This window comes from Salmo salar, chromosome ssa19 (assembly GCF_905237065.1).
Source record: "Salmo salar chromosome ssa19, Ssal_v3.1, whole genome shotgun sequence".
NCBI lineage: Eukaryota > Metazoa > Chordata > Actinopteri > Salmoniformes > Salmonidae > Salmo > Salmo salar.
The window spans coordinates 65,582,537-65,596,668 of record NC_059460.1 but is presented as its reverse complement, the minus strand read 5'-3'; the positions used below and the strand labels follow the sequence as shown (position 1 = coordinate 65,596,668).

General features: G+C 42.5%; 1 protein-coding gene across 2 annotated transcripts in view; it reads left to right on the top strand.

The window, feature by feature from the left end:
* afap1l2 (actin filament associated protein 1-like 2) overlaps positions 1 to 10,993 on the top strand; it is a 173,941-nt gene extending 162,948 nt beyond the window's left edge. For both annotated transcript variants that reach the window (XM_045702610.1, XM_014159299.2), the window contains exons 17-19: positions 4,283 to 4,470; positions 6,600 to 6,749; positions 10,411 to 10,993. In XM_045702610.1, coding sequence (XP_045558566.1) covers positions 4,283 to 4,470; positions 6,600 to 6,749; positions 10,411 to 10,437 — 365 coding nt within the window. In that variant the 3' untranslated portion in view covers positions 10,438 to 10,993. The remainder of the gene's footprint in view (positions 1 to 4,282; positions 4,471 to 6,599; positions 6,750 to 10,410) is intronic.
* Positions 10,994 to 14,132: the final 3,139 nt, after the last annotated feature.

Below are 14,132 nucleotides of genomic sequence, written 5' to 3'. Positions count from 1 at the left end.
AACCTAATTTGTTAACATATTGTGACGTGGAATCAACGTGGAAGTACATTGGATTTGAAAAAAGTCATCGACCAGTACTGTTTTCATCTAATTTCAACCAGCATTGTAAACATTGAAATTAGGGTAAAACTTCAACATAAATACATTGACTTAACCTGATTAACAGGTTGTTTCATCAATCTAATTTCAACATAATCATCAAAACTATGTATCCGTGGAATTTGCATTAAATTCAATGGTATGTTTGAATCAATGTCATGCCATCAACCTAAATATAGAAGGGTATACTGAAATAAAATGTGACGCCCTAGTCCAACAAATGAACAGTGACTCTTACTGGTATATGAGGAGTAATGCACTTCAGTGAGAACAAGTCTACCATCCAGATGCCTACTTCTATGTATCCTGCTTAGCATTGGAAACAATCTGAGTTCGATTCAGCTGAGCCATCGTATTTAGAGATTGAGCAGCTTCCATACTCATTTGCGTAGACTACCTAATAACATGGAATAGTTGAAAGTAAGTAACTTTTGTTACACAAGCTGTGTGTGAAAGAAAATTTGGAGTGAGGTTGGGTTTATGTAGGCTACATTGGCATCTGATTTGCCCAAAGGACACCATTTCAACTTGAAGCTAGGCATACTGTCAATCGTTCATGGTTGATTGGATCATTAGAAGTTTAGAAGCAGTTACCATTAGCCCTATAAATAGCTACATTCATAATACACAGAACATAAATATAAACGCAACATGTAAAGTGTTGATACCATGTTTCATGAACTGAAATAAAAGATCACAGAAATGTTCCATACACACAAAAAGCGTTTCTCTCAAATGTTGTGCACAAATTTGTTTACGCCCCTAGGTGAGCATTTCTCCTTTGCCAAGATAATCCATCCATCTGACAGGTGTGGCATATCAAGAAGCTGATTAAACAGCATGATCATTACACAGATGGTGCCACAGATGCCACAGATGTCTACATTTTTGAGGGAACATGCAATAGGCATGCTGACTGCAGGAATGTCCACCAGAGCTGTTGCCAGATAATTGAATGTTCACTTCCAACATAATTTTTGAGAATTTGGCAGTATGTCCAACCGGCCTCACAACAGCAGACCACGTGTAACTACGCCAGCACAGGACATCCACATCCGGCTTCTTCACCTGCGGGATCATCTGAGACATGCCACCTGGACAGCTGATGAAACTGAAGAGTATTTCTGTCCGTAATAAATAATTTTTGTGGGGAAAAACTCATTCTGATTGGCTAAGCCTGGCTTCCCAGATTTTTTACACACTAACCGCTTCAGCACTCGGCGGTCCCGTTCTCTGAGCTTGTGTGGCCTACCATTTTGTGGCTGAGATGTTGTTGCTCCTAGACGTTTCCACTTCACAATAACAGCACTTACAGTTGACCGGGGCAGCTATAGCAGGGCTGAAATTTGACGAATTGACTTTACTCAGTACTTTGATGCACCTTTGACTGTGATTACAGCCTCGAGTCTTTTTTTACCTTTATTTAACTTGGCAAGTCAGTTAAGAACAAATTCTTATTTTCAACGACGGCCTAGGAACAGTGGGTTAACTGCCTTGTTCAGGGGCAGAACGACAGATTTTTACCTTGTCAGCTCGGGGATTCGATCTTGCAACCTTTCGGTATATATCACACTCTCACAAACTGAAATATAATGTGTGTACAATAAATTGCTTAGAAAGAGGTCTCAATTATCTCTAATTTGTATCCCCTGTAGCTTTAGAATCGTAGCAAAATTGGTTCCTGTTTCAGTCATGTCTTTGGTCATGTTGGCATTGGTTAACCTCTTGGGGCTAGGTGGGACGCTAGCGTGCCACCTGTGGTGCACTCCATCAACAGCAGGTGCATTTCAAGAGCGGCAAATTTGAATCCAAATAAATGTCAAAATTCAAATTTTTCAAAAATACAACTATGTTACACCATTTGAAAGATAAACATCTCCTTAATCTAACCACGTTTTACGATTTCAAAAAGGTTTTACGGCGAAAGCATAAATTTAGAGTATGTTAGGACAGTACATTTACAAGAGTTGTGTGTAATGTTTTGTCAAGTCAAAGACAGGGTCACCAAAACCATAAAACCAGCTAAAATGATACACTAACCTTTTACAATCTCCATCAGATGACACTCCTAGGACATTATGTTAGACAATGCATGCATTTTTAGTTCTATCAAGTTCATATTTATATACAAAAACAACGTTTTACTATGGCATTGATGTTGAGGAAATCGTTTCCCCCAATAACCGGCAGTCAAGTCAGCGTCACAAATTAAATAATTAAAATTAGAAAACATTGGTAAAATATTATATTGTCATTTAAAGAATTATAGATTTACATCTTTTGAACGCAATCAACTTGCCAGATTTAAAAATAACCTTACTGGGAAATCACACTTTGCAATAATCTGAGCACTGTGCCCAGAAAAATACGCGTTGCGATACAGACTAGACGTCATGTTGGGGAGATCTAAAATCGAAAATACTATGTAAATAATCCATTACCTTTGATTCTCTTCATCAGATGTCACTTCCAGGTATCACAGGTCCATAACGAATGTAGTTTTGTTCAAAAAAGCTCATCATTTATGTCCAAAAATCTCCGTCTCGTTAGCACATGATGTAAGCCAGCCGGACTTCTCGTCATGAACGAGGGGAAAAAATATATTTCCGTTCGTTCAAACATGTCAAACGTTGTATAGCATAAATCATTAGGGCCTTTTTAACCAGAACATGAATAATATTCAAGGTGGACGAATGCATAGCCTTTTATAACGTATTGGAACGAGGGTACCCAACATGAAGTAGCGCGCCAGGTGTCTAATGGGACATCACCGTTCCATGGCTCTTGTTCGGTCAGATCTCCCTCCAGAAGACTCAAAACACTTTGTAAAGGCTGGTGACATCTAGTGGAAGCAATAGGAAGTGCCAAAATATTCCTAAACCCCTGTGTTTTTCAATGGGATAGGTTTAAAGTCAATACAACACATCAGGTATCCACTTCCTGTCAGAAAATGTCTCAGGGTTTTGCCTGCCAAATGAGTTCTGTTATACTCACAGACACCATTCAAACAGTTTTGGAAACTTTAGAGTGTTTTCTATCCATATATAATAAGTATATGCATATTCTAGTTACTGGGTAGGATTAGTAACCAGATTAAATCGGGTACATTTTTTTTTATCCAGACGTGCAAATGCTGCCCCCTAGACCCAACAGGTTAACCAAAAACACCCTATTGATTAGTTGACATATAGTATCTCCTCACTAGCCAGGCGATGGCTGCATGTTGCAGTTGGTGAGAAGCAAGTACAGCAACTTGAAGGCGACTTCATCCAAAAACTGCATGACCTTTGATCACATTGTAAAGTTAATGCAGTCAACATGTAGGCACAAATGTAACACATTTTGAAAGGCAGTCACCAACTATGGACTTGACAAAATGGATCCGCTCGAAAGCGCCCAATAAAACATCACCCATTCGAGTGTTTGATCTTGTAACACGGCTGCAACGTCGAACATGGGATTTGCCGGATGATAAAGTCGGGTGTGGTTTTGTTGCATCCAATGGCAATGTCCGCAATAGTTATAACACCGGGAGCCGCTTGTGGATTTGACAGCTCTAACACAATTCCACCTCCGACACTCAAAACAACCGCTATGCAGAATGTTGGCTAAAGAGGATCTGATTGAATCAAGCCTTTACTTAGTGTCTATGCTGTTTTTTAAGACATTCAAGTATAAAAGACAACTTCATGTGTAATCTTTGTTTTTGTGTGTTTTATCCCCTACTAAAAAGGAGCACATTTGGCAAATTCTTAATTATTCTAGCCTTTAGTAAGAAACAGTTAACATGGTTTAACATGATGCTTGTTTCATGACTTTCCCTCTGCATATGCCATATGTAGCTGTAAAGTAAACAAGCATGTCACATAAAAACATTCTCAATCACTGAGATCATGATTGGCATCCATATGTCATGTGGCTCAGTTGGTAGAGCATGGTGTTTGCAATGCCAGCATGGTGTGTGCAACGCCAGGGTTGTGGGTTTGATTCCCACGGGGGGCCAGTACAAAAAATAAAAAATACATTTTGTTTTGCATGAAATTAAATTAAATGTATGCATCCACTACTGTAAGTCGCTCTGGATAAGAGCGTCTGCTAAATGACTAAAATGTAAAAATGTAAAAATGTAATTGTAATTATGTCAGGTTTGACGTTCTGATTGATACATGTCCATGTTACTCAGATCCGGCGCAGCAGGCCTCCCTGGATGCATGTCTGAAGCAGAAGGAGGAGGCGTGCCGGGAGGCGGAGCATTGTCGGGTGGAGGTGGAGCTACGATTGATGGATGTGAAGGAGAGTCTGAGGAAAGCAGAGGCGGGGCCTTTCGTTCTGGGCACCACATTGGACAGCAGCCTCCTGGACACACCCATGGTGTGTAGGTTAACACTGCCTATAACAAATTTGCCCCTGGATGCTGATCTTGGGTAAATTTCACATTTCCCCCACTTATGGTTAAGGACAGGCACCACAGGCTAATCGTTTTTTTTTTTTATTTACTCTAATCAGACAAACTTTACCAGTTGAAAATATACATAAAAACAATATATTTTTGTATTATTTATATAAAATAAAAATATGCAAATGAGCCAACACCTTAAATATGCCTTATTTGCATATTACGATAATCCGTTTTTCAACACATTGCTTCAAGGCAGAATATTTTTGTTTTACTGTGATAAGACACTCAATGGTCAGACTTTTACAGAACAGCTTATCAAAATGTTGTAATTTCATGGAATCACATTTATGCATATTTTGCATATAATTACATTATTGCAAGTTACAGTTGCAAAACATCCCAAAATTTGAAAATTGACAGATGGAAGCAAAATCACAATTTTTGCCTGTGGTGCCTGGCTTTAAGATTAGGATTGGAGGAAGGGAAGCTGATCCTAGAGCTGTATCTAAGGGAAACTTTACCCTGGATCCTGCATATACCAAAGAGTGTATCACAAAGCAGAGCCCTAGACTACGTACCTGGTTTGAGGGGTTAGCGCGGTAACTTTGGTCAACTCTAACTTCAACTCGGGATAACCTGTACCACGAAAGTGGCTCACCTTTTAGCCAGGTAAATTTCTAATTTCTAATCCTTCAGAACTATCTGTAACCTGCTCCGGGGCAGGCTAATTCAGGGATAAATCAATTTATCCTGAATGAAGTGCCTGAGGTGAGGACCAGTGAAATCAGATTCCCTCCCTCTCGCATATATTGTGTCATCATCCCCTTCATTTGAGGTAGATGACTGATTTAAATATTTATTAATCAAATGTGTTAAAAAATAGTAATGTTAAAATACCTATCACAAACATTTAGTAATGACAGAATGCATTTGAAACTTCACGCAGAGTAAACATTTTCTATGTCTAAAAACAATTATTTTATCGATATGAGTGGGAAAAAAGGTGCTTGTGCATTGAAAAGCACACCAAAGCAACCAAAGACGGAATTAAAAACGTATTCGGGATCAGTGTCCCATTCACGGGACGGTTAAGCTAACACAGGCTAATGTGATTAGCATGAGGTTGTAAGTAACAAGAGAATTTCCCAGGACGTAGGCATATCTGATATTGGCAGAAAGCTTAAATTCTTGTTAATCTAACTGCACTGTCCAATTTACAGAAGCTATTACGGTGAAAGAATACCATGCTATTGTTTGAGGAGAGTGCACAGTTTTGAACATGAAAAGTTATTAATAAACAAATTAGGCACATTTGGGCAGTCTTGATAACAACATTTTGAACAGAAATGCAATGGTTCATTGGATCAGTCTGAAACTTTGCACATACACTGCTGCCATCTAGTGGCCAAAATCTAAATTCCACCTGGGCTGGAATAATACATTATGGCCTTTCTCTTGCATTTCAAAGATGATGGTACAAAATAAATACAAAATAACGTTTTTTTTCCCTTTGTATTATCTTTTACCATATCGATTGTGTTATATTCTTCTACATTCCTTTCACATTTCCACAAACTTCAGTGTTTCCTTTCAAATGGTACCAAGAATATGCATATCCTTGCTACAGGCAATTAGATTTCTGTATGTCATTTTAGGCGAAAATGTTAAAAAGGAAAGGTTAACAATAAGTAATCAAATAATGATGGCACTTCTAAAAGCCAATTTCACACCGTAGCCTGCTGAATTTGCAAGATAACATTTCTTTCATTTTGATTTCGGCACAAACGAAAATGTGGCACTGACTCGCCCATGTACTGATGTTTCAGCATTGTCTCAATGAAGAGTTTGGCGTTCAACTAGCCACATGCACGTGCATGCACAAGCCTACTGGAGTTAGCGGCTGGCGGACGAGCAATATCCAACGTCGTAACACGAATGAAGCTTGAGCTGGAATGTGAAGCTAACTGAAGCTAGGATTCTTCAGAAAACCCTGAGTAGATCTAGCTTGCATCGTAGTATGCCCCTCAACATCACTAAGTTAACTAGCTAACTTTGATAAACATTCAGAATAAGCATTCAGTTCTTGACTTTCTTGTTACAGGCGAAAGCAGCATCCATGGGCCCCCCACAGACTCCCTCTCCCCCCACAAACTATGGGGACTCCTCTCCTGTCAACTCTGCCACCGCGCTTAAGAATAGACCCCTGTCAATCATGGCATCCAGCAAAGGCAACGTCCTGCAGAAGGCTAAGGTCAGAGGTTATTGTCCCCCCCTCCCCCCACACACAGGCATTTGAATACTTTATTTGGATCTATAATGGAGAACCCATATTTTCAAAGGTCATTTTTGTATGCACTTTTTGAGTTGGATGGATGTCCTTTGGTTGGTGGACCATTGTTGATACACACAGAAAACTGTTGAGCGTGAAACACCCAGTAGTGTTGCAGTTCTTGACATAAACCTGTGCGCCTGGCACCTAATACCATAGGCACTTCAATATTTTGTCTTGCCCATTCACCCTCTGAATGGCACACACACAATCCATGTCTCAATTGTCTCAAAGCTTAAAAATACTTATTTGACCTGTCCTTCTCCCCTTCATCTACACTGATTGAAGTGGATTTAACAAGTGACATCAATAAGGGACCATAGCTTTGACCTGGAATCACCTGGTCAATCAGTCATGGAAAAAACAGGTGTTCTTAATGTTTGAATGCTCAGTGTATGTTGTTGATATGATCACACACAAACATACTTTTTACTAATTTACTCATACACATACAGTACAGTGGCAAGAAAAAGTATGTGAACCCTTTGGAATTACCTGGATGTCTGCATAAATTGGTCATCAAATTTTATCTGAACTTCATTTAAGTCACAACAATAGACAAACATAGTGTTCTTAAACTAATAACACAGAAGTTATTGTATTTTTCCATATTGAGTACATAATTTAAACATTCAGTGTAGGTTGAAAAAAGTATGTGAACCCCTAGGTTAATGACTTCTCCAAATGCTAATTGGAGTAAGGAGTCAGCTAACCTGGAGTCCAATCAATGAGACGAGATTGGAGATGTTGGTTAGAGCTGCCTTGCCCTGAAAAAAACCCTCACAAAATTTGAGTTTGCTATTCACGAGAAACATTGCCTGGTATCAACCATGCCTCGAACAAAAGAGATCTCAGAAGATCTAAGAGTAAGAATTGTTGACTTGCATAAAGCTAGACAGGGTTACAAAAGTATCTCTAAAAGCCGTGATGTTCATCAGTCCAAGGTAAGACAAAGTGTCTATAAATGGAGAAAGTTCAGCACTGTTGCTACTCTCCCTAGGAGTGGCCGTCCTGCAAAGATGACTGCAAGAGCACAGCGCAGAATGCTCAATGAGGTTAAGAATAATCCTAGAGTGTCAGCTAAAGACTTACAGAATTCTCTGGAACATGCTAACATCTCTGTTGACGAGTCTACGATACGTAACACATTAAACAAGAATGATGTTCATGGGAGAACACCACGAAGAAGCCACTGCTGTCCAAAAAAAACATTGCTGCACATTTGCAGTTTGCAAAAGTGCACCTGGATGTTCCACAGCGCTACTGGCAAAATATTCTGTGGACAGATGAAACTACAGTTGAGTTGTTTGGAAAGAACAACTACAGTTGAGTTGTTTGTAAAATATAGTGGAGGGAGCATCATGGTTTGGTGCTGCTTTGCTGCCTCAGGGCCTGGACAGCTTGCTATCATCGACGGAAAAATGAATTCTCAAGTTCATCAAGACATTTTGCCGGCAGAATGTTTGGCTATCGGTCCGCCAATTGAATCTCAACAGAAGTTGAGTGATGCAACAGAACAACGACCCAAAACACAGAAGTAAATCAACAACAGAATGGCTTCAACAGAAGAAAATACGCCTTCTGGAGTGGCCCAGTCAGAGTCCTGACCTCAACACGATTGAGATGCTGTGGCAGGACCTCGAGAGCGGTTCACACCAGACATCCCAAGAATATTGCTGAACTGAAACAGTTTTGTAAAGAGGACTGGTCCAAAATCCCTCCTGATCGTTGTGCAGGTCTGATCCACAACTACAGAACACATTTGGTTGAGGTTACTGCTGCCAAAGGAGGGTCAACCAGTTATTAAATCCAAGGGTTCACATACTTTTTCCACCCTGCACTGTGAACGTTTACACGGTGTGTTCAATAAAGACTTGAAAACGTATAATTGTTTGTGTGTTATTAGTTTAAGAAGACTGTGTTTGTCTGTTGTTGTGACCTAGATGAAGATCAGATCCAATTTTATGACCAATTTATGCAGAAATCCAGGTATTTCATAAGGGTTCACATACTTTTTCTTGCCACTGTACATTTACTCTGACTTAGTACTATTCTTACACTGGCCAGAGGAAAGGAGACAAAATGCAAGACTATTGCAGTACTGCCTCTGAGATTGACATCCTTTAAAGCAGTGGTTCTCAAACCTCTCCTCAGGGACCCCCAGCCATTCCATGTATTTGATTTATTCCTGAGCTAGCACATCTGATTCAACTTATCAAGCTCTTGACTAATTGAGTGAATCAGGTGAGCTAGTTCGGAGCTACAATAGAAGTGTGAAATGTCTGGAGGTCCCTGAGGAGACGTTTGAGAACCAGTAATTTAAATCAGTGGTCACCAATCAGTCAATCTACAAACATTTCTGTAGAAATCCAACGATTAAAGCCTTGAGCTTCTATTTTTTGTATTTTTTTTTTCGTCTTGGGCTGTTGGCGGTAGGTGTACTTGAATCAACTGGCCTACACGCCGGCCGGGTAGGCAAAGTGTTCCAATTTTGAACCATTTGATTTGGACATGGAGAGCTAAATCAAAGCACCTACTACTGACCAATCGGATAGCTCAAATTACTGTGCCTGCAGCTTCCATAACCCCACCCACAGCAAAGTTGATACTAGCCTATGTGAGATTTCATAACTTTTAAAACCATGACCAGAGAGAGACAGTCAAAGAAAACAGCAAAGAGTGAGTTTTATTCAGCACTGTCAACACTGTTTTTTTTCCAACACCTTTACAAATGTGCTTCTCCCTACAACCAGCACTACAGCTGCAATGAATGAGTAGCCAAGTATATTGATAGGCCTGCATTTTTATTATTAGTGGCTCGTCGTGTCTATTTTAATATCGAGGAATGTTTAACTTCAAAGGAACAACAACATTAATTTGTGCATGAGATAGAAATAATGTGGTTCTTCTCGAGTTTCGCCATCAGGTGGAAGACATTGTCCCTTCTCTCTGGTCAGTCTCACCGGTGGGAGAGAGCAGGGACTTTGAGAGGCGAACCCTCTGCTGCTCTCTCCCTCCCTCTGCTGAGACTGACCATCAGATGCATGCAGGTACCATTAGTCTGGTAAAATAAAAAATTACATTATTTAAATGTATGCCCACCAGTGCCTCGCACGTAATAAAACAACTGATCTATTTTGTTATCATGTAACTCAAGTTTTGAAATATAATATGGTCTGAGAAGAACAATATTGTCAGGGCAAGCATAGTCAATATGCTGTGATAATGTATTAGGCCTACTGCACAAACCTCATTCCTGCAGAACTGTTTTTATTAGGTTAATGCTACATAGGTTTACATTTTTTAAGTCATGTTTTTTAAAAATATATCTGAGCGGTAGATCTCGGCTTGCATTTTGACATCGAAAGTGATCTTGACTCAAAGGTTGGTGACCACCACTTTAAAGGCACAATTATTTTTGTTTTGAGCCTGTTTTCAGGGATAAGGCTGAAGAAATGTAACGTCTCAAATGAATTCATTGGAGCTATATGAAGAGCCATGAGAACAAATTAATAGCTTCAAACAATGTAAAATACAGAAACTATCATGGTTGGTATTAACGCTGTTCTCTCTGCACACACAGGAATGGGAGAAGAAATCCACCACATAGGGGTGAGCAAGACTTTCCCTTTGATCTCTGATGACATTTGAGGTCATCATTATGACCCATGGCCAGGTCAGGTGCTATGCTTTGGCAAAGAGTGGCTGCACTGGGGGGCTAGGGAGGAAAAGGACGCCACCCCCACCACCTCCCTGCCCCTCCACCTTCCTCTGTCCAACCAGAGAATAGGACAGAAACGAATGGCTCCACAGAAAGCCAATTAGAGACCAGGCACACCTGTCTACTGGAAAACCAATGCCACTGGACAATTCTAGATTTGAAAACGATTTAAGTCCTTTTTTTCATAGTCACATTTTCATATTGTCACATTTTTTTAAATGTTTAAAGAGGTTTTTTTTAAATAATATACAGTATTCTTTTTGGAAATATGGAGCCACTTTCCTCTTACACCAGCATGCCACAGGGGACGACCCCACTACTAGGTCTACCATTTGGTACAGGCTGATAGCCAAGATGTAAATACATATTACACTGTTCTGTTTACTTGTATGCTAGCTAAAACTTGCACTTTTATTCAAATAAAAAAACTTAGTACTGACATAAATACTTGCTTGCTGATAAATGTTATGTGCATTTCATAATGGAATTTAATTTCAAGTTGCCGGCACAGTCAAATGGGTCTTCATGAAACACTTTCCAGAAAGAAGATGCATTCAATCAATCAAATGTATTTATAAAGAACTTTTTTACATCAGCAGTCACAAAGTGCTATACAGAAACCCACCCTAAAACCCCAAATAGCAAGCAATGCAGATGTAGAAGCATGGTGGCTAGGAAAGCACCCTAGAAAGGCAGGAAACAAGTAAGAATCCTAGAGAGGAACCAGGCTCTGATGGGTGGCCAGTCCTTTTCTGTTTGTGCCTGGTGGAGATTATTAAGAGTACATGGCCATTTAAGGCCAGAATGTTCTTCAAGATGTTTATAGATGACCAGCAGGGTCAATAATAATCACAGTGCTTGTAGAGGGTGCGACAGGTCAGTTGGCTTTTCATAGCCGAGCATTGAGGTCAAGACAGCAGGTGCGGTAGAGAGAGAGAGTTGAAAACAGCAGGTAGCACGTCAAGGTAGCACGTCCCGTGAACAGGTCAGGGTTCCCTAGCGCATGGCGGAACCGTTGAAATTGTAGCAGCAGGGTGACCAGGTGGACTGGGGACGGCCAGGATTCATCAGGCCAGGAGGTCCTGAGGCATGATCCTAGGGCTCAGGTCCTCTGGGAGGTGAGGGAGAGAGAGAATTAGAGTGAGCATACTTAAATTCACACGGGACACCAGATATAACAGACTGAACCTAATCCCCCGGCACATAGACTATTGCAGCAGACTATTGCAGCAAAGATACTGGAAACTGAGACGGGTGGGTCGGGGGACACTGTGGCCCCTTCCGACGATATCCCCGGACAGGGCCAACCAGGCAGGATATAACACCACCCACTTTGCCAAAGGACAGCCCCCACACTACTAGAGGGGTATAGCCCATGAAAATCTTCTCCACCGCACGAACCTGAGGGGGCACAAAACCGGACAGGAAGATCACGTCTGTGATTCAACCCACTCAAGTGACGCACCCCTCCTAGGGACGGCATGGAAGAACACTAGTAAGCCAGTGATCCAGCCCCCGTAATAGGGTCAGAGGCAGAGAATCTCTGGAGAGAGACAGCAAGGGCAGTTCGTTGCTCCAGTGCATTGCCGTTCACCTTCGCGCCCCTGGGCCAGACTACACTCAATCATAGGACCTACTGAAGAGATGAGTCTTCAGTAAAGACTTAAAGGTTGAGACCGAGTCTGCGTCTCTCACACGGAAAGGCAGATCATTCCATAAAAATGGAGCTCTATAGGAGAAAGCCCTGCCTCCAGCTGTTTGCTTAGGGACAATAAGGAGGCGTGTGTCTTGTAACCGTAGCATACGTGTAGCAACAGCAGCCATACATACGAAGCATCGGGGAGTGCGTTCGGTTGGAATGGTGGCAGCAGCTCTGGGTCGCCACCGATGGAACCGGGGATGCCTACCCGGCTCGTCGGGCTTTCACGCCCTAGCTGGATCGAGAGGTTTCCTTGCCCCGGTTGGCTCGGATGACGCCCATCCCACGTCGGACCTCAGCCGGATCATCAGTTCTTGTTCGCCCAGCCGGTCCAGGAGTGTTTTGTTTGTTTTGTTCGTGACGTCGGGGTGGATTCCGCCACCGATGGAACCGGGGGTGCCTCAGCCAGCCCGTTGGGCTTTCACGCCCTGGCTGGCTCGAGAGGTTTTGTTGCCTCAGTTGGCTCGGCAGGTTCCCATCCCACGTCACACTCCACTGGATCACCGGGCTCCCCTTCTGCTGCAGGATCGACAGGCGTCTTGCCTCAGCCAGATCGTCAAGCTCTCATGCCTTGGCCGGCTCGCCAGGCTCTCATGCTCCTGCCGGTTCGTCGGGTTTTCACGCCCCTTCTGGCTTGCCCAGCGCCCATGTCTCGGCCGGTTCGCCCCGGCGTCCCAAGAGGGAGGGATACTGTCACGTCTGCTCCCACTCTTCCCTTCCCCTGGCGCTTGAGGGTGCCAGATTACTCTGCATCACACACTCCTGCCATCCATCACTCACACCTGCCCTCCCTCGTCACTCGCATCAGCATTATTGGACTCACCTGGACTCATTCATCACCTGTTTATTTCCTCCCCTATATTTGTCAGTTCCCTGCTGCTGCATTGATTGTCTTTTGTCTTAGTTTCTGTTTGCTGACGCTGTGCCTGTCTCGTTATATATCCGTCATTTATTAAATGTTTACTCCCCTTACCTGCTTCGTCCCTCCAGCGTCATTCCACGTGACAAATGGAGTACCGTGATTAATGAACAGTCCAGCAGGCATCAGCTATGTAGCCAAGTGATCATAGGGTCCATTGAACAGCAATAGATGAAACAGTGAAGCCGCAGGGTAGTTGTTACTACGCTAGCAAGCGGGAGATACGGCATTTAAACTTAGCAGGCCGGGGCTAGTAGAAGCGTCTGCTCCGATGTCCGGCAAATGCCGGTTGAGGGCACAGCGGATAGAGTTACGTCGGCAGACCAGACGTGGTGGTGCGACGGTCCTGTCTGGTCCAGCGACGGTGGGTTTGTGCCCATAGGCAACCTGGTTGTCGGTGATGTCGGGTTAGGACCTGCCTTACAACAGGCCTACAAGCCCTCAGTCCAACCTCTCTCAGCCTACTGCCGGTAGTCTGAGCACTGATGGAGGGATTGTGCGTTCCTGGTGTAACTCGGGCAGTTGTTGCCATCCTGTACCTGTCCTGCAGGTGTGATGTTCGGATGTACTGATCCTGTGCAGGTGTTACACATGGTCTGCCACCGCGAGGACGATCAGCTGTCCGTCCTGTCTCCCTGTAGCTCTGTCTTTGGCGTCTCACAGTACGGACAGTGCAATTTATTGCCCTGGCCACATCTGCAGTCCTCATGCCTCCTTGCAGCATGCCTAAGGCATGTTCACACAGATGAGCAGGGACCCTGGGCATCTTTCTTTTGGTGTTTTTCAGTCAGTAGAAAGGCCTCTTTAGTGTCCTACGTTTTCATAACTGTGACCTTAATTGCCTATCGTCTGTAAGCTGTTAGTGTCTTATTAACGACTGTTCCACAGGTGCATGTTCATTAATTATTTATTGTTCATTGAACAAGCATGGGAAACAGTGTTTAAACCTTTTACAATGAAGATCTG